General features: G+C 49.9%; 1 protein-coding gene across 1 annotated transcript in view; it reads left to right on the plus strand.

The window, feature by feature from the left end:
• Galnt10 (polypeptide N-acetylgalactosaminyltransferase 10) overlaps window positions 1-24,563 on the plus strand; it is a 140,526-nt gene that overhangs the window by 87,122 nt on the left and 28,841 nt on the right. Inside the window, exon 4 of the mRNA XM_051167710.1 lies at window positions 1,276-1,442. Within this exon, the coding sequence (XP_051023667.1) occupies window positions 1,276-1,442 (167 nt within the window). The remainder of the gene's footprint in view (window positions 1-1,275; window positions 1,443-24,563) is intronic.

Genomic DNA, 24,563 nt, shown 5'->3' on the forward strand with positions numbered 1-24,563 from the left:
AGATTGGCTTACCATAGGAACACCATTCAATATGATGCACTGTACTAATCCAAAAAAGACAAAGTGTCAGTCAATGTGGAGCAGGGGGTAGGGGAGTTGGGGGGAGCATTTGACAAAATCCAAAACTTCAGGGAGCTAAAAAAACAACCAACAAACTAAGAGTATAAGGAACTCCTTGGTAAACGGCACCAATGGAAAACTACACCAACATTACACTCAAGGATGAAAGGCCTGTCCCTGTCCCCCATCCCCTAAGACCAGGTGCAGGACAAGATGTCTGCCCTCGCCACATCTAGCCAATATTGCTTTTCAATCTCTAGCCAAAACAACCAGACAATAACTAAATAAGCAAATAAATAAATAAGTGGCTTTTAGGTTGGAAATTAAGTAAAACTATCTATTTGTAGATAGCATTGGGGGTGACTCTGTGTGTGTGTGTGTGTGTGTGTGTGTGTGTGTGTGTGTGTATGGCCTGCTCTGAAGAGCTTGCATGAATGCACGGATGTCTGATTTAATTAAGTAAGGCTTCTACGTCAGCTTACAGGCACCAAACAGAGGGGACAAGAGATACAGATAGCCAGCTGTAGACCATTGCAGATCCTGGGACAAAAGTGACCCCTGGTGTCTTTAGCGCACAACTTATAGGGGAAGGATGGGCAACTAGAGCGACGTAGGCGACATGGCCACAGTGTGCAGCCTTGGTGTTGATCTTCGTTTAAACCAGCCAACTAGAGAACATATGACCAGGGAAATTCGAACACCCACTAGCTAACCAACCCTCTTCTCGGTTTTTCTGAGACAGCGTCTCACTGTGTAATCTTGACTGTCCTGGAACTGGCTGTGTGTGTAGTCCATAGCCATTAGGAGCCAGAATCAGAAACCAAAGCGTCTCCCAGGGCGTCTTCTCAGGAAACACAGGGGTTTAGGGCTTTGTGTCAAGAACAAAGACCAAACCAAATCTCAGTGATTAAAAGTCTCACAGTGGGGGGGGGGGGAGGGCACAGCGTGTGTGTGTGTGTGTGTGTGTGTGTGTGTGTGTGTGTGTGTGTGTCTGTGTGTAAACCTGACTTTTACACAGGGCCCACTGTGCATGTGGTGGAAATAGGACACTGTGGGACACCATCCTGCAGCGGCTGAGGTCTCTCTACCTCTCTTTCCTACCCTAGTGGCTGGAAAGGACACAAGACTCTCATTTAGCCTGATGCCGCATCTTCATCCCTTGCTGAACCGTGGCTCTGAATAACGCCTGCCTTCTCCTCTCGTGTCTCCCGCCAGCTGCAACAGCAAGCACTACCTGGAGACACTCCCCAACACCAGCATCATCATCCCTTTCCACAATGAGGGCTGGTCCTCACTGCTGCGCACCGTTCACAGCGTGCTCAACCGCTCGCCCCCAGAGCTGGTGGCGGAGATCGTGTTGGTCGATGACTTCAGTGACCGAGGTAGGCCTCACCCACCCTGGCTCCATGCTGACGGAGGGGTGCTGCCCACAGAGGAGTTCTCCAGAAGTGTGGTATACAATTCTCTATTTAGTCAACAGCCACGGCGCAGACCCTATTCCTTACACTTGATGTCATTTCGCGCCCACAGCACCCCAGCAACAGCTCCTATTTTAATGCCCTTTTGTCGGTTTGGAAATGCATTAAACTGGGTAAAACAGAAAGCTAGGTGGGTGATAGTAGCTGGCACGAGGCACGGATCCGTTCACTTCCCCGTCTACCTGTTTACAAGATGGGCATATATTGTTTTAAAATATTATCTGTAGGCCCAGCTAGCAATCAGTTAAGACACAGACACTTGTTATATTTTAAGATAGCCTTAGTTAACCTGGGGCAGGGCAGATGTCAATCCTCTAAATTGCCTCCCATAGTGGGGCAGGCATGGGATCCCTGTTTTAATCCCATGCCATCTGTTTCCAATAACTTTTATCAAGCTACCTCCCATCCATAATCCCATATACTTGCTCATGTTCTTCATCTGGGCTGGATTCTCCATCCATGCCGCTGGCCATGTGCTTCTCCTCCATCTAACCCATGGCGGCCTTCCTCTCCTCACTTTAGGTCTCTCTCCTTTCTCATCGTGGCGGTCCTTTCTTCTTCCCAGAATTACTCTCTCTCTCCTAGCCCCACCTATCTCCTGCCCTACCCAGGTGGGATGGCTTTTTATTAAGCAAAAGGTAGGCCACAGAGACAGTAAGCAGTAATTAGCATTAAAATACATCAGACCGTCCTCCAACAGGCATATTTCATAGTTGTGGGCCGGCCCAGTTTGGTTTCCATTGCTATGATAAACACCATGACCCAAAGCATCTTGAGGGAGGAAAGTGATTAGTTTTATGGTCACAGTTCATCCCTGAAGAAAGTCAAGTCAGGAGATGGAGCAGAGACCACGGAAGAATGCCGCTTACTGGCCTGATCCCTAATAACACCCCAGGTCCACCTGCCTAGGGCTAGCACCAGCCACAGTGGGCCAAGGCCCTCCCTATATCAATTAGCAATGCAGACAGTGCCCTACGGACAGGCACAGAGACTAACCTGCCCAAGCAGTTCTTCAGGTGAGGTTCCCTTTCCTCAGGTGACTCTAAGCTGTGTCAAGTTGGCAGTAAAAACTAACTGGACTAAGAGCTGTAGAAAAAAAGAAAAGAAAAGAAAGAAAGAAAAAAGAAAAAATTAGACAATTAATACCTCTTCCTCTTCTTCCTGGTCACAAAATGGCTGCTGAGACCTGTGGAAGTTGCTGGGTTAAAGGCACAACCTCCTCTTCTCAAGCTTAGTCTTCTTTTTCTAGTAGTTTCGTCAGAACTCAGTGGTCTGGTCATTCTATCTGTGTGGGAGGCTTTGTGTCTGTGGTAGAGACAGGAGATTGGACACGTGGAATACAAATGTCAAGCCAGCCTGCCTGTGGCGTTTACCGTAGCACGGCAAGGCACCAAGCTGTGTCTGTGTACCTCCAACCATGTGACCCTGTCCATCTGCAGAGCCTCTTGACTCTGCAGCTCACCTGGTGGTTGAAGGAACACAGAGGCGCTGCCAGAAATGAAATCGAAGACAGACATACTGCCCTCCAGCTCATGGCCACCCACTTCCGGGGCATCCAGTAAGGTCTGTGAACCTGCAGTTGGCAGTGGGAAGCCTTCCATGTCGTGTAGCTAGTCTGGCTCTTAGCTGCGCGCCTGGCAATAGTTGGCCTTCAGTCTCTCCCCCTGAGTCCCACTTCCTCCATGCCCTTAGCCTAGGTACCTGACCCCCTCTGCGGTTCAGCTTCCTCACGTGTAAAAAGGGATAGTTAAGACAGACTTCCTGGGCCGGGTGTGGTGGCGCACACTTTTAATCCCAGCACTCGGGAGGCAGAGGCAGGTGGATCTCTGTGAGTTTGAGGCCAGTCTGATCTACAAAGTGAGTCCAGGACAACCAAGGCTACACAGGGAAACCCTGTCTCGAAAACAAACAAACAAACAAAATAGACCGACTTGCTTTTAGGAACCCTGACCATTAAGGCCCTTGGGGCCGAGCCTCACCCAGGGAAGAGCAGATACAAGCTTGTTTCTGCTGGCTATTACAACTGCATCCGGCAGTTCCTTCTGCCTGCTTTGTCATAGACTACCCTTTGTCCCCTCTCCCCTGCTCTCCTCTTCGCAGCCTCCTATCCCAGCCTCCTTCTGCCTTGGCCTTACTACTCTCAGGTCAGAGAATTCCACTAGACAACACAAAGATGCGTGTGGCCCAAGGGAACAAGTGACTGTCCACTGGGGCACGTGGCCTTCTCAGCTTTCCTGACACACTTATTCCAAGGCCTCGGCCACTCTCAGAGTTTGTGCACCTACAAACAGCAGAGCCGGTGGGACTCCATCCCCTCATCCCCCTACCCCTCTGTCCCCCCAGCCCCCTCACCTTTCACCCTCCCACCCCACCCCCCACTTCCCCACCCCCACCCCCAGGGCCTGCCCTTGGCTGTTCCTCTTACAGTGGCTCCTCCCCATCAGTCCTCAGTGGCTGCATCCTAGGAGGTCACAGGGCTGGGCTTTCTGTGACCTGTTTACACTCTGTTCCTCAACTTCCCTACTTTCCAGCAGTATCTTTTCCGAGGGCTCACAGCTGTGCGTGGATAAGTGGATAAGCAGTAGCATTTTTGGATTAACTGTGAGCTGCCTGGAGTGTTGACACACTGAGGTGGCAGCCACAGCACAGTAAGCCTTCTGTCTCACAGATGGGGAAACAGGCCCAGCGGATGCTGTAGGTAGCACACCCCCACTCACGTGTTCTAAGAGTAGTCAGATGACCTTTGGCATGGAGCTAGCCCTCGCCTGGCATTGCTTCCATAATCCTAAAAGCCCCAGATCTACAGTAAGGGTTGTTTGGCGTCACGGTGATACACACAGGCTTTCAGGTCCTCCTCTCTATCCCTCATGTCACTGTGACCACACACTTTAGCTTGCAGGCTTTCTTCGCCTTTAGCTGACATCCTGAGCACTTTCCCTCATATTCAGCATAGAGAACTACCAAGATTCAAGCACTTTCAGGATATCAATTAGTTTGTAATGAGGGAAATCCATAAACGTGCAGAGAAGGTCTGGCACAAACTCAGGGTGCAGGAATCGGATGTATTTATGGGTCGTTTTGTGCATCTTTAAGAAAGCAACAGTTAGGGTATATGGATCAAGCTCTATGTAAGTGACGTCCTGGGAAAGAAAAGAATCGGGTGCATCTCCTCAGATTGCATGTGAAGCACCAAGAGCTCCAGTGTGTGGGCAAGGATCCTTTCTGTGGTGGCAAATAGCTGCACTGTGTTTTCAGAAAGTGGCACTTCCACTGAGGCACAGCAGGAGTGCTGAGCTGTGCATTTTCTCCTGGTTTTCAAGTGCCATGGTAAGCCTTGCAAGAGAGAGAGAGAGAGAGAGAAAGAGAGCGCACAGGCAGAGGATAGTCTCAGACATCATTTATTTTAACTTCATTTCTGTTGCTATGATAAAAACACCCGGACAAAAAGCTTCTTAGGGGGGAAAGGGTTTGAGTTCATAATTGCAGGTGACAGACAGCCCATCACTGCAGAGAAGTCACATGGCAAGAACTTGAGACATCTCAAGTGTGGCTCATACCACACCCATGGTCAAGAGCAGAGCGAGGTGAATGCATGTATGCCCATTTGCTTACTTGTGCTCAGCTTGATTTTTTTTTTTTCTCACTCCTAGACACTCCTGCTTAGGGAGTAGTGCCACCCACGGTAGGCTGGGATCTTCCCCATCAATTGACTTGGGTAGGACAGTCCCCCATAGACATGTCCACCGGCCAACTCCAAGTGTGCAGTCCCACGTTGGAGCCCTCATCTCAAGTGATTTTCTGTTGCATCTTGTTGGCAACTTAAGGTTTTTTATTGTATTTGTTTGTCTGTTTGTTTGTTTGTTGTGTGTATGTGCGTGGGCATGAGTTTGAACACAGGGCAACTTGCAAAAGTCACTTCTCTCCCTCCACCATGTAGGTCCCAGGTACCAAACTCAGATTGTTGAGTTTTTGTTGCCAGCACCTTGAATCATCTCATCACCCTGAATTACAATTAAAGCTAACCTTTACCGTCACTTCTCAGGGACCATCATCGCCTTGTGTGTTGGTGGTTTTGTTTCTTTGCTTTTGAGACAAGGCCTCTTAAGTGTCCTTGTTATTCAGCTAGATTGGCTGTCCATTGAGCCGCAGGATTCGCCCACCCTGGCCTCCCCAGCTCTGAGATTACAAACACGCACCACCATGCCCGGCTTTCTAACAGCCTGGGGATCAAACTAAGTTCCTCGTGCTTATAGGCAAGTGCCTGACTGACTGAATTGTCTCCCCGGACTCTGGAGACCAAACTCGAAACCATTTTCAGTGCTTCACTAAAAGAGTAATGAGAGGGAAATGAAGCCGGGTGGAGCAGGCCATTGAGTTCCTGGTCCCCCAGAGAGAGGGCATGGAATTGCTGTGCCAACTGAAACTTGCCAAGTGTCATTCACATCGAGCTCACTAAGGGGGGAGCACGTGGAGGAAAAGGAGCAATAACACTGGGAGAGCTCTGACGATAGGCCAGGCACTGCTGGGATCCTATGGTTCGGATGAGAACGGTCCCCAAAGGCTCGCGTGCTTGAACCATCAGAAAACACGGATATTTATATTACAGTTCATAACTAGCAAAAATTAAAGTTAGGAGGTAGCAATGAAAATAATTTTATTGTTCGGGGGGGTTCCCCCAACTGTATTAAAGTGTCACAGCATTAAGAATATTGAGAGCCAAGTCGGGCGTGGTGGCACACGCCTTTAATCCCAGCACTCGGGAGGCAGAGGCAGGCAGATCACTGTGAGTTCAAGGCCAGCCTGGTCTACAAAGTGATGCTTTATGTCAGCTATTTGGTCAGAGCAAAGAAAAGCAACTAATACAAGTGATTTAAACACATTATAACTAATTGACAGGACAGGCCTTTTCTAGCCTAGCATTTCCCTAAAAGGAAAAGTCATACATTTAGCATACCCCAAGGCATGAGAAATCTCCACTACTACCCTGACCCTGCACATCACCTCCATGATAAAACAGCAAAAATCTTAAATAAAAATTCAAAGCATTCAATCATGGCATGATCCTTATCCATATCTCTAATCCCAAATACTTGCTAATTATCATCATCTGGACCAAATCTCCATCCACGCGGCCATGTGCTTCTTCCTGCCTAACCCATGGCGCTGGTTCCTCCTCCTTGCTCTTCTCCCATCTTGACTCCTTCCCAAGATTCTCTCTCTGTCTCCCAAAGCCCAGGAACCTTAACCACGCCTATCCCATTTGCCCTGCCCAGGTGTGATGGCCCTTTACTGGCCAAATACGAGTAAGTTCCTAGGCACAGTTATATAGCAATCTTGGGGTACAGAGACAGCAAGCAGTAACTAGCATCAAAGTATATCAGACCAGCCTCCAACACTCCTATATTCATTTATCATAAGCATTAGTTCAGATCCTTTAAATAATATTGCTTATAATAGCTTAAGGAAGGGCCATTAGCCAAAAATTAGGTGTTATCTAGTACCAGCACCAACATACACAGACATACACACAGCCACACACAGGCATGTGTGTGCATATGTACACTTGCATGTATGTGCACCAACATACACATGCATTCATATGCACACACACAGGCATTTGCACGCATAGGCACACACACCAAAATCCACACATGCAGACATACACACATTGACACACACATGCATATGGATGCATGTGCACACGCACAGACAAGACACACAGGCACCCGCCATTCCAGAGCCACGGCTGGTTTGATCCCAATGCAGAAGCACCTTGAAGCTGTTAGCATCATCCAGCTTAAAGTGGCACGGGTTCTCATAGCTCCAGCGAGGCACGGCACCACAGTGCTGCTGATCAGAAGGCCAAGTCCACATGTTTATGTTCCCTTATTCTGAGTATCCAGGTCTTTCCAGCCTTGGAAGCTTAACTTCTCTTCTGTCTTCTCCTCTTGCTTTCATACCTCAAATTAACAGACTCCATGAACATGTAATTTTTACGTCATTACAGAGAACAAAGGGTCAGGCATTTGCTGAGGCCTCTTGTGGCAGCATTGGTTCCTATAAAGTATTAACAGATGTGCTCTGCTTAGCCTTGGGAAGCGTGTATACTGAGTTCCTTCCAGAACATTCTTTGATCCCACAATGATCTTTAAAAATTAATTATATTCATTTGTCCCATTTCTTCAAGATGCACACATTATTTGCGAGTGAGTGGGGACTCTAGATTAGCCTCTAACTGCTTCCTGTCTGCTGTTGGCTCTCAGCTTCTGAGCCCACTCATAAGGGGATTCCCTGGGCATTGTAAGCCTGCTGCACTGAGGGGAAAACAGTAGGGGAGAGGGAAAGCTCTGCTTTCTGCCAAGCCTGCTCAGAAAGATCCATTTCTGCATGCTGTCAGGGTGTGTACTAGAATGTTCTCTGCCTGAACTGCTCTCTAGCTTCCCTTCATGGACTCCAACAACAGCCACTTTGCTCGGCCTCAAAATGACCAGCCCTGACCTTTCCCAGCCAACACACTGCAGCTGGTCTGGGACAGCCCTGTAACACGGAGTGACGGGGATTTGCCCTTGAGCAGTCCTTTCTGAGAAGAGGCCATTGCAAGATGATCTTTGTAGTGGACACTAGCTCTCATGCTATTTTACCCCTTAGGAAAGGAAAATAGAAGGCAGGGGACGGTAGCTTAGTGGTAGAGCACTTGCTTAGAATGTCCTAGACCCTGGGCTCTTCTCTCTCTCTCTCTCTCTCTCTCTCTCTCTCTCTCTCTCTCTCTCTCTCTCTCTCTCTCTCTCGCGCGCGCGCACACACACACACACACACACACACACACATTGGGAAATAAAACAGAAGGAATCGGATTCAAGTTAGTGAACCTGTTGGCCTCACACCCCTATTTGCATGCCAGCCAGCCTGTTGTGAATATGTACACACATTCACACACAGGCATTTGCATGCATAGGCACACACACACACATACACACACACACACCAATACCAACACACACAGACTTACATACCTTGACACACACATGCATATGGATGCAAGTGCGCAAGCACAGACCACACATCAGTACTGATTCATACAGCTATACACACACATGTGAAAATACGCTTGCACATACACACATAGAGACACACACCACCAACAACACATAGAGACATACACACTGGCACACAAGCATATGCACATAGGCTTAATGCACACAGTATACTTTAGGCCAGTAGACTCCATCCTGTCCCCATCCTCAGATCACATACAAGCCTAGGGCAGTGAATTTTTCCATCACTCACACTTTCCCTTTCATGGTTGAGGACTGAGTTGAGGCTCCTGGCCAGCATTCAGTGAACAGCCATTGTCAGTCTGTCACTGTTACAGTGAGTCTGTGTTATTACTGTTAACTGGGGCATACTGGCCTAGAATCCCCCAGTGATGGGGCTGGGAGTCTGGCTCAGTGGTAGAGCACTTGCCTAGAATCCCCCAGTGATGGGGCTGGAAGTCTGGCTCAGTGGTAGAGCACCTGCCTAGAATCCCCCAGTGATGGGGCTGGGAGTCTGGCTCAGTGGTAGAGCACCTGCCTAGAATCCCCCAGTGATGGGGCTGGGAGTCTGGCTCAGTGGTACCTGCCTATAATCTCCCAGTGAGGGGTTAGGGCATCAGTGATAGAGCACCGGCCTAGAAACACTCTATGAGGGATTAGGACAGTAGATCAGTGGTAGATCACTGGCCTTGAATTCTACAGGGAGGGGCTGGGAGAGTGGCTGGGTGGTAGTATCCCTGCTTAGAATCCCCCAGCAAGAGGCTGAGAGAAAGGCTCCGTATAGAGAGGCCCTGCCTAGAATCCCCCAGTGAGGGGGCTGGGAGAGTGGCTCAGTGATAGAGGGCCTTGTCTTAGCATATACAAAGACCTTGGTTCTAGTCTCAAACATTATAAATTAAGGCTGTCAGACTTATGGGAAACCCTGGCTTGCAGGCCTGCCAAAGCCACTGACGGCACCTTGTAGCATATTTGGAGGGTGTGGCCCTGGAAGGCGTGCTAGATCACCCACCACCATACCTCAAAAAACACAGGGCCTTTGAAGGAGGGGGTGCTGGGGGCTGTCAGCCTGCAGACTCATCAGACCATGTTTTTCCAGGAAGCCTTTCTGTAAATCATCACTTTCCCACATCAGGGTAGGATTTATGGTCCCACATGTCACTTCAACCACTGTTCATTAATCCTGAGATCTCACTTAAGTTATTAAACCATCCTGTTCCGGACATGAGGGTTCTAATTATATCCTCAAGAGGCTATCATTATCTGAATTGTCAGCCACACTCAACCGACGTAGTCTGTCCCATCGCCAGTGTCGTGTCTGTGGTCCCTGACCCCGGCCCTCCATCCTCCCCTGCCACCGCCCCTCCCCCCATCTCGTTCTCCCCAGTGCCTCACCAGGACTTGCCTGTGTCATAGGACAATCCCTAAGCCAAAGGGTCGGGAGGCAGAGAGCAGAAGGTCTCCAAGTGTGCAGTGCATGAAATCACCTGGGGAATGGGTGTCCTGCGCAGACTCCCAGGCCACACCCCTCTCCACCCTCTGTGTTCACAGCCAGCTTTTCTGGGGATTTAGACCTGGAAGCCATAGCTAAGAAATTCAGCCTTAGATGTCAGGCCTACAAAGACCTCTTGAGGATTAGCTGATGTCGGTGGCCGGGGGGGGGGGGGGGGGGCGGCTGAGAGTTCTCAGTCAGTGTACCTATTGCTACGAAGAGACACTATGGCCAAGGCAGCTCTCTTATAAAGGAAAGCATCTCATTTGGGGCTTGTTTACAGCCTCAGCAGTTTCTCATCACGGCAGGGAGCATGGTGGCACACATGGCGCTGGAAGGAGCAGCCACCGAGAGTCACATCCTGATCCGCAGGCCAAGACATAGACACTGGCCTGGTATGGGCTTTTGAAGTCTCAAACCCTGGAGGCACACTTCTTCCAAGGGGGCCACACCCCCTGATCCTTCTAATCCTGCTCAAATAGTGCCATTCCCTAATGACCAAGCATTCAAACACATGAGCCTGTGGAGTCATTCTTATTCAGACCACCACAAGAACGTTCACCTTTTTATTTAGTCAGGGTCTCTTGTAGGCCAGGCTTACCTCAAACTTGCTATGTAGCCAAAGATGGCCCTTGAACACCTGATCCTCCTGCCTCCACCTCCCAGCTGTGTAAATTCCAGCTGTACACACACCACCAGGGCCAGTTTATGCAGGGCTAGGAATAGAGCTTGGGGCTGCATGCATGCAGGCTAGCACTCCACCAGCTGCAGCGCATTTCGGCTCCTCCTCCTTGTCCAGTAGAGAAACTGAACCCCAGAGGGGACAGCCTTTGGTCAGAGCCCCACAGCGGGAGTGCTGTGGGAATGAGATGAGATAAAAGATGACAGAGCGCTTTAGGATCATTCAACACTCTATAAATACAAGGTGACGCTATTATTTGCCAGCTGGAGCGGCCTGTGACAGAAATGGCCTGGTACTTTCTCTCTAAATTACCATAATCACCTGTTTGAGGCTTCCACCAAGACCATAACTCTAAACTCACAGGGCATAGAATAAATCGTTCCTGGATGAATAATAAAAAATAAAGTTTTATGGGAGAACGTGCTTGGGGTCCTGCCTGCTCCTCAGGCAGACATGTCCTGCCTTTTCTGTCGCCCTGTCTATTCCACTCAGGGGGTGGAGTCCGTCTTTGCCGACTCGGTTTAAAGGGTCTCTGCTTTCTCTTGGCACGTGAGCAGCTTGCTCATGACTCTTTGCATCTCCCAAATCCTTTGCCCACATGAGCCTGCCTCAGCCTGTCTTCATGGCTGTGAAAAGGAGCAAAACTCAGTCCAGGGCACCCAGCTCTTTGTGCTCTTGTAAACTACCCACCTGCAAAGACTGTTTCCAAATCTGGAGGAGGTCACATCTCTCCTCCCCCAGGAGGTTGAGGACACCTGGCTGCAGCCCCAGGGAGTGAATTCTCTACCGCTTCCAGGAATCTGCTCCCAAATTGCACATCCTGCGCACTTATTGAACTGTCTTACCTCACAGAGCCCGTTAGTGGCAAGTCCTGCTCCATGTTTAAGGAGCACCAGTCACTGGCAGCCATTGCCACACTTGACACCAGGCCCCCATGTGCCCAACCCGGGCACATGGTCACGTCTCCACAGCCGGAGTTGTCGCTACAAGACCCTCCATCCCCCTCAAGAAGCAAGACTTCAGGGGTCTTTACTTTGTCCTGTACTGACAACATGAGCATAGCCCCGCCCCCACCGTCAGAGGTGAAATTGACCAAGACAAAAATCATGCTTAAACTATCTGGCATGGGTGTGACCACTAATTTCTATCACCAACCTGATTGGTTTAAGAAATACCAAGGAGCTGGGCGCAGTGGCTCACGCTTGTGATCCAGAGGCAGGCAGATCTCTGTGAGTTCGAGGCTAGCCTGGTCTACAAAGCAAGTCCATGATAGCCAAGGATCCTGGCCACACAGGCCTTTAATCCCAGCACTCAAGAGACAAAGACAGGCAAAGCTCTGTAAGTTTAAGGCCAGCATGGTTTACATAGGGAGTTCTAGGACAGCCAGGGCTGCCGAGAGAACCCGACTCAAAAAAGCGGGGAGGGGGACACTAGGCAAAAACGAGGCACCCCTTCACAAATTTCCAGAAAGGATCAACTGAGAAAGGCAAGCATGGAGTGCCCACCCTGAATGTGGTTGGCACTATCCCATGGCTATGGTCTCAGGCTGAATTAAAAAGGCAGGGAGAAGGGGCTGGAGAGATGGCTCAGTGGTTAGAGTAAGGGTACTTGTAGAGTTGGGTCCATGGTGCAGTGCTTGCCTAGCAAATGAAAGGACCTGGGTTTAGTCCTCAGCTCTGAGGGGGAATTTTTTTTTTATTTTTTAAAGATCACTTGCCACTCTTGCGGAGGACCTGGGTTCTGTTCCCAGCACCCAGGTGCCATCACTGCGATGCAACCTTTGTCATTGTTGCTGTTTGTCCATTTCAGGCAGCACTAAGTAGTGCAGATCTGGCAGGAATGGAAATGTGGCTTTGGCCAAATTAAGGAAGGCATGCTCTACCAACGCCAAGGAAATTCGATTCACCTTTGGTTTATGAAACCTTTGATCCCCTGTATATTACATGGAGCCTTGGCTGTCGATTAGGAGAAACAGCACAGGGCTCCTCTCTGGTTGCAATTCCTTTGTCACGAGTTCTGTCCCGACATCTGAAGGTTGCACTCGGATCCATGGTCCTCCCACCAGGAACCCTCCCCAACAGTAACCCACTCCAGAACAGAAGTGTCCATGGCTCCAGAAAAAAACCAAGGACCACATTCTTCGGCACAGATGTTCCACTTAGGCCAGGAATTTATCTTTCTTTCTTTCTTTCTTTTTTTTTTTTTTTTTTTTTTTTTTTTTTGATTTTCAGTTGCGGGGGTGGGGGGGGCGGGTAGTGGTGGTGGTATATTAGTTGGAGTTCTCTTAAGGCAACAGAACTGATAAAACAGATATACTCCTTTATATATAAAATGAATACATTCTGTAGTCTGGATAGTCTAACTAACAATGGCTGTTTTCCAACAGAATAGCCAAGATTCTGGTAGTTGTTCAGCCCGTGAGGCTGGGTATCTCAGCATCCCAAGCTGGTGCTGGAGAGTCCAGATGACTCCTAGAGAGTTGCTGGTCTCTGTTGGAATCCAAAAGAAGTAGGTTCTGATACCAGCAAAGGATGCCTCAGCAACAGGGTAGATGAACTTGTCGTCCAGAGTGAGGGCACGCAGGCAGAAAGCAAAAGCTTCCTTCTTCTGAGTCCCTCTGTGTGTGCTGGACCCCAAAGGTGTGGCCTGGATTTAGGGTCAGTCTTACCCCTTCAGTTGATCCAGTCAAGAAAACCGTCCCAGGCAGGCCCAGCTGCTGGGGTTTAGTTGATTCCAGGTGTACTATGGCGACAGCTGAGATCAGCTGTCACAGGCGTTTGTGCGCTGCCCAGGGTGCATGCTGGGAACTGAGCTCCGGTCCTCCTCTTCCTTAACCCTTGTGTCTCTGCAACTCCAGGAACTTGTTTGTTTGTGGGTTTGTGGTTTTATTCTAGTTGTGATTTCTTTCTCCAGGGCCAGTAGAGGCCAAAAGATTCTTGGTATTTATTGTGACTTTGGGTAGTGGTGAGCAAACAAAAAACTGGACCAACACTCCCACCCCAAAAGGCCTTTGAATACTCTCTCACCACCCAAAGCTCATCTGGTCAGTGATCTTTGAGGTTCACAGAGAGTTGCCCACTCTCAGGGTCTCACTTTCCAAGGAGGATCTGCCAGGGCACTGTGCCAAGAAGGACTGAGTAGAGTCCCCACTGGGCCAGCTTGTCCTTGCTTTTCTTTGCTCCCGGACATTTCTTCTGAGCCCCAGTGCATGACGGGCTTTGAGTAAGGCTTCAGAAATACCTGAGGAAGAAGAAGGTGAGGCTGTGTGCCTAGGGCCTGGGATTCTACAAACTGCTCCAAGAGAAGAATTAGCGACAGAAGCAGGAGTCAGCAGACGATAGGCAGTCAAGACATCAGAGCAGACACTCTTGCCTTGTATCTACCTACTTGTGTCCTTATAAGGTTGACAGTATAAGCTGGGGAGATGCTCACTAATATGCTTGCTCTACACACGTGAGGACCTGACTTTAATCCCTAGCATAAAAAGCTGGGTGTGGCAACATAGGCCTGCAATCTCAGCACTGAGGAATGGAGCCAAGAGGACCTGGGGGGGGGGGTGTCTCATTGGCCAGCCAGTATCTGAGTCTGTGAGCTCCAGGTCCTATCCTAAGGACACTTGTGGCGGTGTGGAAAGAAAATGGCCCCCATGGGCTAGAGAGAGGGACACTATTGAGAGGCATGGCCTTGTTGGGGTAGGTGTGGCCTTGAGGGAGGAAGTGTGTCACTGGGGCTGGCCTTTGGAGTTTCAGAAGCCCAAGCCAGGCCCAGTGTCATTTGCTCTTCCTGCGTCTCGCTGATCCCAGATGTAGAACTCTCAGCTACCTCTTCAGCACCACATCTGCCTGTGTGCCCCCATGCTTCCTTCCTACCATGATGATAATGGATTAAATCTCTGAACTGTAACCTCTGGCACAGTTAAATGTTTTCCTTTGTAAGAGTTGCCGTGGTCATGGTGTCTCTTCCCAGTACTATAAACTCTTAAGACACCCTATCTGAAAAAAAATAAAGTGGAGAAAGATGCTTGGTGCTGCCTTCTGGCACACACACACACACACACACACACACACACACACACACACACACACACACTGCTGTGCTCTGTGCTTTGCTGTGTGGAGGGAAACAATAATAAGCTGGTAGAACTCAGAGCCCACATGTGGTTCGTGGACCTGGGTGTGCCTTGTGGTCATCCTGACCTTTCCTGAGCACCTTCTGTCACCACCCCTTCCTTACCAGGACCCTGCTCTGACCATCAGCTGATGTTTCTGTTTATCTTTTTTGTCACCTCCCAGCCTGATGGCCAACTCACCGTGATAGAGTTAGTGTACTTGGCTGATTAGAGGGGCCCCTTAGCACCATGTGGGCCTGAGGTACAACAGACCATGGGTACTGCTCAGAAGGAAGTCAAGGAATCTACCCTCAAGAAAAAGCCAGGAACTGAAGCACAGCTGTATGCACACATGCATGCACTCACACAGGCAAGCATATGCACTTACACCTGCTCGGCTGTCCGGCCTCAGCCTCAGCCCCAGCCTGTACCACCCTCGTTCCTGGGTGTTCGCATCTGCCCTGTGCCTTCCATTCAGCCCTCAACCCCATCCCTACCCCAGGTCAGGTGGCCGGGCTTTCTCGGGCTCTAAGAACACTGCTTCTGGGCTCCAGTCCCACTGTACTGCACTCTTCCTGGGAGGTCCCAGAGCCTGGATGCCTAGGCACAGACTGTTGGAACCCTTGTGATTTGGTCCCTGGCCCTGGGCTCCAGGCCAGGCACCTCCTTTTCCAACTGGAGAATGCGTAGTCAGGATGAGGGAGGCAGGCTCGGTGGAAGTGAGCAGGCCTTGAAAGTTTGCTGGCCCCGTGAGCACTCAAAATTAAAACAGAACAGTATGCAAGGCAGCAAGTGTTGCTGCTAAAGAAACTGCTGTGTATGTCCTGGCTTGGTTTTACTGCAACCCTCTCTGCCACCCGGACTGCCCTCTCCCCTCTAGGAATGAGGCAGTTGGTTGCTGTGTTTCAGATGAGGCAAATGAATTGCCGAGGGTTGGCGTCAAGCTCATTAGATGAATCCGGGCACAACTGTGGGCAGGCTTTGACCGGGAGAAAGGGTTGGTGTACAAGAACTGTTCTCAAAGGGCCTGTTTCTGTGCAATGCAAATAACATGAAAACCACCAGTAACCTGTGTGTCTACCAGTGTGTGTGTGTGTGTGTGTGTGTGTGTGTGTGTGTGTGTGTGTCCATGGGAGCAGTGGTCTGCATGGGGCTCCTAGGTCCTTATATCTTCCTTTTCCCATGCACTAAACGCTGTTGGCCCACAAGAATTATTTGGTGAATATTTTTCTAGGCCGTAAACTTCTGACTTTGAAAAGCTCATGTCCTACTTGTAGATTTCTAGGACCCTCTGGATCCTTTTATTTTGCTGTTCTCCCATGCGTCTCTCATTTAGAGTCCCAATAGGATGCCTTCCCCTCTGTCCCAGTTTCCTGGTAAGTGAAGGCTTTCGTGGGACATGCCCCTTGGGCTAGTATGCAGATATAAGTGAGTATATACCATTTGATTCTTTCTGCTTCTGGGTTAACTCACTCATTATGATCATTTCTAGCTCAATCCATTTATCCACAAATTTCGGGAATTCCTTGTTTTTAATAGCTGAGTAGTATTCCATAGTGTATATGTACCACAGTTTCTTTATCCACTCTTCTTGAGGATACAAGGGATGGGATAAACATTGAGATGTAACAAGAATAAATTAATAAAAAAAAAATTAAAAAAAAAAAAAAGAAAAGCTCATGTCCATTCAAGGTCTTAGAAAGAGCTCCACAGACCTCCTTACTTGATCTTCAACACAATTTTTAAAATTCTGAGGTAGAGGCCAATATTTAGAAGCTGAGGGAATTCCCACAAAAATCTGTGTCTCATTGCTGAGCCTACATCCCCAGGGAGTTCCCGTATGGTCTGGGGTTTCCAGTCCAGCCCTGTCCCATACATACATCGTCAAGCTGACCAGCTCCAAGAACACATGGCCTGCAGCCGCCTCTCAAGCGCCCCAGCCCAGGCATTAGCATGTATTTGCTAAGAACTGGTCAGAATCTACTGAGCCTGGCATCTGGCTAGCTCAGGGCCCAGGACACTCCAGAATGCCATTGGGGGAAGACTGGAAAGGAAAGACTTCAGATCCTGTTTGCAGAAGAGGAAGGTGAAGACCGGGCTGGCATATGCAGCTCCCACCACATCTTCATCTTCCTGAATGTTTGACTGAGCGTAACTCCCGAGAATGCAACATTCTGCATCAGAGGGTATCTCTGTAAACTGGGGGAGAGTGTCTCTGTAACTGGGGAGTTGCTTGAGGTTCCAAGACCTGTGCCATTCATCCTGGCTTGCCCACAATAGTAGTTTAAGAATTATCAAATGGGGAGCTGGAGAGATGGCTTAGAGGTTTAGAGCACTGGCTGCTCTTCCAGGGGTCCTGCGTTCAATTCCCAGCAACCACATGGTGGCTCACTACCATCTATCATGAGATCTGGTGCCCTCTTCTGGTGTGCAGTGACCAGGTTCCCATTTGGCAGATGACAATTCAGAGACCTAAGCACCGGGCCAGAGCTTGTCTGTAGAGAAGGTAGGTGTTGAGCTGGGGCAGGGGTATGGGGGTTGGCTCAGTTGGCAGTGTCTGCCTAGTGTGCAAGATGCCCTGAGCTGGATCCCCAGCACCACATAAACCAGGCATGATGGCACGTGCCTGTGATCCCAGCCCTTGGGAGGTGGAGACCAGCCTGGGTTACATAGGAAAGAAAAGAGTCGGGGTCTGCCCGGCATCCGTCTGACCCAGGGGCAGTGCTCACGCCCATTCCCCAGGGTGTCCCTTTCCCTGGGGAGTGAGACAGGAGTTAGGGTAAAAGTCCACTTTTGACCAGCAGGGCTGTGGGTCCCAGAGTGGTAGAGTGGAATCACGCACCTAGCCTTCACCCTCGTTCCTCATCCTTCATTCTTTCTCAGGGCATCTCCCCCACAGATTGTGATGGGACTCCCCACGCTGCTCATCCCAGAGTGTGTAGTTCCTCCACCCTAGTTTCCCTGCTTTTCTGCCCGTGTGTGTATATGAGCCTTCCCACAAGAGCCTGATTAATCACTCGGAGCTGAAGGTTACCAAGAAAAATATGCCAGAGCGTGACAGGCCATTAGTATTTGTGTTGCAGGGAAACCAGTCATCATCTTAATTGGTGCTCGCTTTGGAGCCGAGCGGAGCTCTCTTGATCGCTGCCTCCTCCTTCCTACACCCTCCGTGCCAGGAAAATGCACCTTCCCGGCTTCCACTCACCACCACAGCCTCATTTCACCCTGCGAGTGCCGGGGTCATCTGAACTGCCTCAGAGGAGTAGGACAAGAATGTGGGCCAGTGAGAGGTGCAGGAGGTCACTGCATCAAGCCTGCCCGTGGCCCTGGAGAGGTCAGCCCTGTGGCCTTGGTGGTCAGCAGGCGTGCCTTCCAAAACACAGGTGGTGCCAAGGCCCAGAGAGGAGTGACGCCCGCCCTTGGGGACCCTCCAAATCAGTGGTTTCCACCCAAACCCAGCTGGACTCTGAACCACCCTCTCTCTCACTCTTTTCTCCCATTTCTGTTCCTCCCTCCCTCCTTTCTTTCTCTTACCTCTATCCCTCCTCCCTGCACACCTATGTCCATTCTAAGATGTGGACAGGACCCGCCCCCCCCCCCGAGAGGGGCCTTACTTTTGTGTATCACCCCAAACCAAGATTTGTGTGTATTTGTCATCTGCGGGGGTTGGGGGGGGGGTCCATGCTCAGTTCTAGCTTAGAGAAACAGTCCTGTGCAAAATGTGAGCGTATTTAAGGAAGGCCATTGTGATGGGGCTTTTAATCACACTGTATTCGAAACAACATTAAAGTTCACCCACAGGAGAAGATGAGTGGCTCTGTAGGTCCGGTGTGGGATGTGGTGAGATGTGGTTCCTTGGAAAGCACTGCTGTGGAAGCCATGCATGGTGGCATACACTCGTGACCCCGGTACTCCGGGATACGGAGGCAGGTGAATCCTTTCAGAGTCAGCCATGGCTACAGCAAGGATCTTGAGAGCAGCCAGGGCAAGTGAGACTGTGTCCAAATTGCATAAGCAGGGTTCTGCCATGTCATGTGGAAAAAGTAGATTGTCACACAAACACTGCATGGAGGGGCCTTACATACACACACACACACACACACACACACACACACACACACACACACACACATGATGAGGGGATGTGCTCAAGACTTGCAACAGGGGTGACTCAGGAGACAGTGGAGTGAAGTGAGGTTCAGGGTTTTCCATTCTCTGTTGCTGGGCTAGAACACAGACCGAAAGCATCTTGAGGGAGGCCAAGGGTGGTGACCTGGAGGCGGAAACCATGAAGGAACACCGTGTAGCTTGCTTTCCCTGGCTTCCTCAGCTGCTTTTTAAAATGCTTCCACAGCCCAGGCCCATCTGCCCAGCAGTGGCACCACTCACAGTGGGCTGGGACTTCCTCCATCAGCAGCAGTTCAGATATTCCCACAAGCCACTCTGAAGGAAGAGGCAGGTCCTAGATGGAGATTTCTTCTTCCCAGGTATGTCTGGGGTTTGTTGTTGTTTTCCCACACTCACACACACACACACACACAAAAGATTTATTTATTTACTATGTATTCAATATCCTGCCTGCATGTGGGCCTCCCCGCCAGAAGAGGGCACCAAATCTCATTACAGATGGTTATGAGCCACCATGTGGTTGCTAGGAATTGAACTCAGGACCACTGGAAATGCAGACAGTGCTCTTAACCCCTGAGCCATCTCTCCAGCCCTTTATTTCTCATTTAATTGGAAAGTGGTAGACTTCAAGAAAGGAGAGTAATTAATCCAGTCACCTTCTACACAGTTGTGCTTGCCGCCCCCTCCTACCCCCATGAGGGGATCACATCATAATCCTGCCTACACTGAACCTTTGCTTCCCAGCAAAGAGCATATGTGATACTTATACAGCCTTAAGAGATGCACCCTCTCCATCTAAGGCAATCAGGAACAACTTGCTCAGTGCGCCTTAATGAGACAGGTCATTAGTGAAGGATGCTGGCTTCCAGTTCCTCGGCCATGCCGAGGCTCTAGCACCCGGTGCCTTTGTGTCAATGTGCTCTCTTTCCCAGAACATTGCTCTATGAATTACACTGTATCCTGCTTGAGTGGCCTCTCCTTTCGTGGACCTCTCTTGTCCTTGGAGCAGGAATGCCTTTCTCTGTATTTGTGGAACTGAGCTTATCATCCACTTCCCCATCAGCTGATGCCACCCCTGACTGGTTCCGGAGACCTCAGCTGCCCGTACCTGAGCTGTCCCATGCAGTGCAGAATAAGTAAGGCTGACCTGAGCTGCCCAGATCGGGTGTTTACCTTACAGACATGAAAGGCCGAGCAGGCTATAAAGAACTAAAGGATGCCACTTGGACAGCAGGTTTTAAAAGTGGCATTTAATTTCTCTTGCCCGTCCTATTCTTCCAACCGTGAACGTGCTTTTACTGGTATAATGTTTTTATATGCTCCCCAGAGGAGAGCCGGGTCACCCACAGGAATGAGGTCTCAGTAACTGGGCAGTGACAAGCCCGGGTGCATTAACACTGTGGAGCCCTGGGTCTCACTGCTGCGAACCTGAGCTCACACCCCTGACCTCGCATGATGCTGGCTCTGTGACTGAGATAACTATCTGGGTCCCTCGATGGTCATAAGATAACCTCAGGACTGACCACTTCTTGCTACAGCGCACACAGGTCTCCGACCCTCCTTGTTTGGATCTGAACTTACGATGCCCCAGCTACGAGCCACATCTTCTGTTCATAGAGAGTGCCTGTGCCTGAGATGGGAGCACTGACCGCCAGCTAGGGGAGACTGTGCATGCGTGTGCACATTCATGGTTGAACGCGGAACAAATCAGAATCCCCAGGCATGGATCAGCGCATGCTCAGCTGGAGACCTGGAACACGCCCCCATTCCCTCCTGCCTTCCGCCATTACTGCTCTGAGTTCAGAGCACAAAGAACCCTAGCCCGTATCCCCTCACACACAGCTCCTCCTGCAGCTACAGCGTTCCCTCTGGGCAGCGCTGATGTGTGTTTTCTGGCTTTTGACAAATTAAAACAAACCTAGCATTGAAAAGTACAAATTGCTCACAGCTGGGGCAGAGAGAAAATTACAGGGGTAGATAAATAGGGTAGCGTTTAGAAAAAGGGCAAACACTGTCTATGCTGGTTCCTGGGTGCCTCTCAGAAGGAGCCATCGGATTCCAGGAGGCAAGCTTCATCCAGGGTTTCTCCCGTTAATGGAGCATTCCATGGTGGGACAGTAGAGTCAAGCAGTGCCAGGGCTGGAGAGAGCCTTCAAGTCCACAAAGTCCAACCGCGCATCCGACATGAGGTCAGTCCGGTTAGTCAGTGCTGACTGCCTCTCGTTGGGCTGACAATGACGGCAGCTCTGATGTGAACTTCCTTCTTTGTACTGAACTGAGCTCTAGCCCCCTGCAGTGGTGATTCTGGCTCTGGACAGTGTGATATGAGGACAGGGCCTGAGCCAGAGAGCACAGGTTGTTGACACTGGGCGAACCCTCTACCTCTCCTTACTGTGGTCTCCTTGTCAGCCGAACTGGGGCTGTGTCCCTAAGTTGGGGTAATCTTAGGAGCAAGATAGGCAGCGAGGGAAATGACCTGCTAGATCTACAGGCTCTGATCACCAAAGGAGACTGTAACATACTGCCATTAGTAAGTAGGGAACCGGACTTCAGAAGGACTGTGACACATCAGGCTGAGGAGACTTACAAGGCTCCTCTCCCCAGCATTATAAAGGCAATTGCAGTTGCTGGGGTCTAGACTCCAGTGGAACGGCCTGTAAGCTGTGAGCAGACCAGGGATACAGCTTTCCTCATTAGTCACTGGAGGCAGTTCAGTGATGTAGCTCTTTGGGGGTCACCCATGCCCCAGTAAGTTACCCCAAAAACTTACGGGTTCATGGAAATAGACTTGGAGAATCATTTCTTACATTTATTCATGTCTCCCGGGGCGGGGATGGAGAGTGGAGAATCATGCAAAAAACAAAAACAAACAAAACATTGAAAAACCAATCCAGAGATAAATTGTTGGAGTCAGGAAGTGGGAGCGCACGCCTTTAATCCCAGCACTTGGGAAACAGAGGCAGGTGGATCTCTGTGAGTTCAAAGCCAGCCTAGTCTACAGATCAAGTTCCAGGATAGCCAGAGCTACATAGAGAAACCCTGTCTGGAAAAACCGAGGGGGGTCGGGGGGAGAGGGAGGGAGAAGAGAGAGAGACTATTGGATTTGGCCATCTCTAGCATGGGTGACTAGTGTGGCTTGTCATGAGACATATGTAAACACTACACACTTGACAAGTTAGTGACTGGCTTAAATCCTACGGGACCTTCCTTATGTAATGTCTGTGCTATGTCACTCATGGTCACACCCAAAACACAGCCATCTCACAAAGCAGATATAGATCTAATGGGCTGAGAACACACGTCGCTCCTCTGCTTAAGTAGAGTGGCATTTAGGTGAGAACTTCGTGAGCAGTCAGCTCCTTTTTACTTGCCTGCTGGGAAGGCATCTTTGGCTTCAGGACACTAGCTTCGGGAACTTGGATACTCCCAAGAGAGTGTACCTGGATGGCAGCCTCTCCCGGCATGCCTTCTGTCTTCCCACTGGTGGCAGGTGACAGTTTTCAAGGTGCCTGTTGTCTGCAGGTATCTAAAGCTGTAAAAGCAGAATGCGACAAAGTAAGTCAAATCAGCATTGTTCACAACAAGATGTCTCTTAGCACCATCCAGATGCTAGGTGCCAGGAGGGAAATAAATTACCCTGTGCCCCACCCCCAGGAAACCTGCGGGGAGGGGGCGGAAGAAGCCCACACAGCCCCTCCCCCCAGAGACTGAGTGGGCACCATCTGGGGGTGCTGTTCTGGGGAGCACTTCAGGCATGAATATGATTCCCTAGGACAGAGACACAGAGCAGGACGCTTGGAGCTGAGGTGCGCACAAGACTAAAGGAAAACAGTGAGGAAGTCGGGGGCGGGGCGCAGAATGAGCCCAGTGGAGCATGAGATTCGGGGAGACAAGGCTGGAAGGATGAGAAGGATGAGGAGTCCCCAGTACCGCTGAGAGGCCTGGATTGTCACCACATGAACTGTAGTAGCGGAATGAGAAGCCAGAAGACTTCTGTCTTTCAGATTAATTCCTGGGTAGAAACTTCCAGAAGCAGCCAAAAAAAATCTCAAAAGTTCTGATTTAGTGCTGCTACCCAATGTGTAAGTAGTCCGAGAAGTCCAAACACCCAATGTTGGCTTGGAGTGGCGTGTGTGTGTGTGTGTGTGTGTGTGTGTGTGTGTGTGTGTGTGTGTGTAGGTGCACACATGCCACAGCATGCATGGGGAGTTCAGAGGACAGCTTGCAGAGATCACTCCCCCTTCCACCATGTGGGAATAAGAGCTGGAACTCATGTTGTGGGTCCTGGCAGCAAGCACCTTTACCCCCTCAGCCATCTCGCCCACTCTTTTCTTTCTTGGTGGAGAGTTGACAGCCGGTTAGAGAGGTGCTTAAAAAGCTCTGACGACGTGTGCTCGGCTTTTTCTTTCTATGAATTGTGCAGGAAAATCCCCCAGGGGGACACTTTTGCCCTTTAACAAACGAGAAGCTGACAGACAGATACATTGCTGGAATGGAAATTTTCTTTTCCTTTCTTGATAACACTGTGAGTGATAGGTAGGGAGGCTTGCATCCTTCATGGACCACGTGTTACTCCTAGACATCTGTCAAATGACGGGATTTAAAAACAGCCACCAAGAGCCTAAACTAAGGACCAGAACTGCCCAAGAGCCTGATCCCCTGAATGGGCTGCAGCTGGGGAAAACCCGCAGCTGATTGTTGGGGAGTCGTTTTCAGAAAACAGGGCATAATTAACTCCATCAGGGTGGGTTTCTGAGTATTTTTATTCGTTGTTTGACGAGTACACATGTTTATGCCCCTGCTCACCTGCTGAAAAGAAACCAAGGCATTTAGCTGAAATTAAAAATGCAGGGAAGGCTTGCTGTCTAGGTAATAGTTCTCCAAATGGGTGACTCACCTTGTGTGGAGTGGGGACAAGCAGTTTGTTTGTGTGATGAAGTGCTTTCCAGCTCTGGGAGCACCTGGAGGGAGGATGCCGCTGCTTGTGGAAGGAGCACAGTCCATTCTTAAACCCACCAAAGGCGGGATGCGGGCAGAGACCTGCGCGCTCGAGGAGTGGGGTCATTTGTAATGTGATATCAAAGAAAATGTTTGGGGAAGGCTTATGCATCTCCAGCCATGAGATCTCAGGCTGTTATAAAGTTCAGTTGTTAACCTAAACCATGGACCGGTGGGCTCCTTTCTGAAGGAGAGATAGTGAAAGGTTGGATTCCCAGGGCACCATTGTACTAGTTACTCCTGGTTGTACTGTGACGAAATACCCATTGAAAGCAACTTAAAGCAGAAAAGGGCTCATGTTTGGGGGTACGGACTATCATTGCAGGGAAACTCTAAGAGGTACTGCTCATATGGTGTCCACAGTCAAGAAACTGGAGCTGGTCGTGGTGGCGCACACCTGTAATCCCAGCATGCACTCAGGAGGCAGAGGCAGGCAGATCTTTGTGAGTTTGAGTCCAACCTGGTATACAAAGCGAGTCCAGGACAGCCAAGGTTACACAGAGAAACCCTGGCTCAAAACACGCCCCCCCCCATAAAAAAGAAAGAAAAAGAGAGAGAGAGAAAGGAAAAAGGGAGTGGTGGCATG

Source organism: Acomys russatus, chromosome 25, assembly GCF_903995435.1.
Source record: "Acomys russatus chromosome 25, mAcoRus1.1, whole genome shotgun sequence".
NCBI lineage: Eukaryota > Metazoa > Chordata > Mammalia > Rodentia > Muridae > Acomys > Acomys russatus.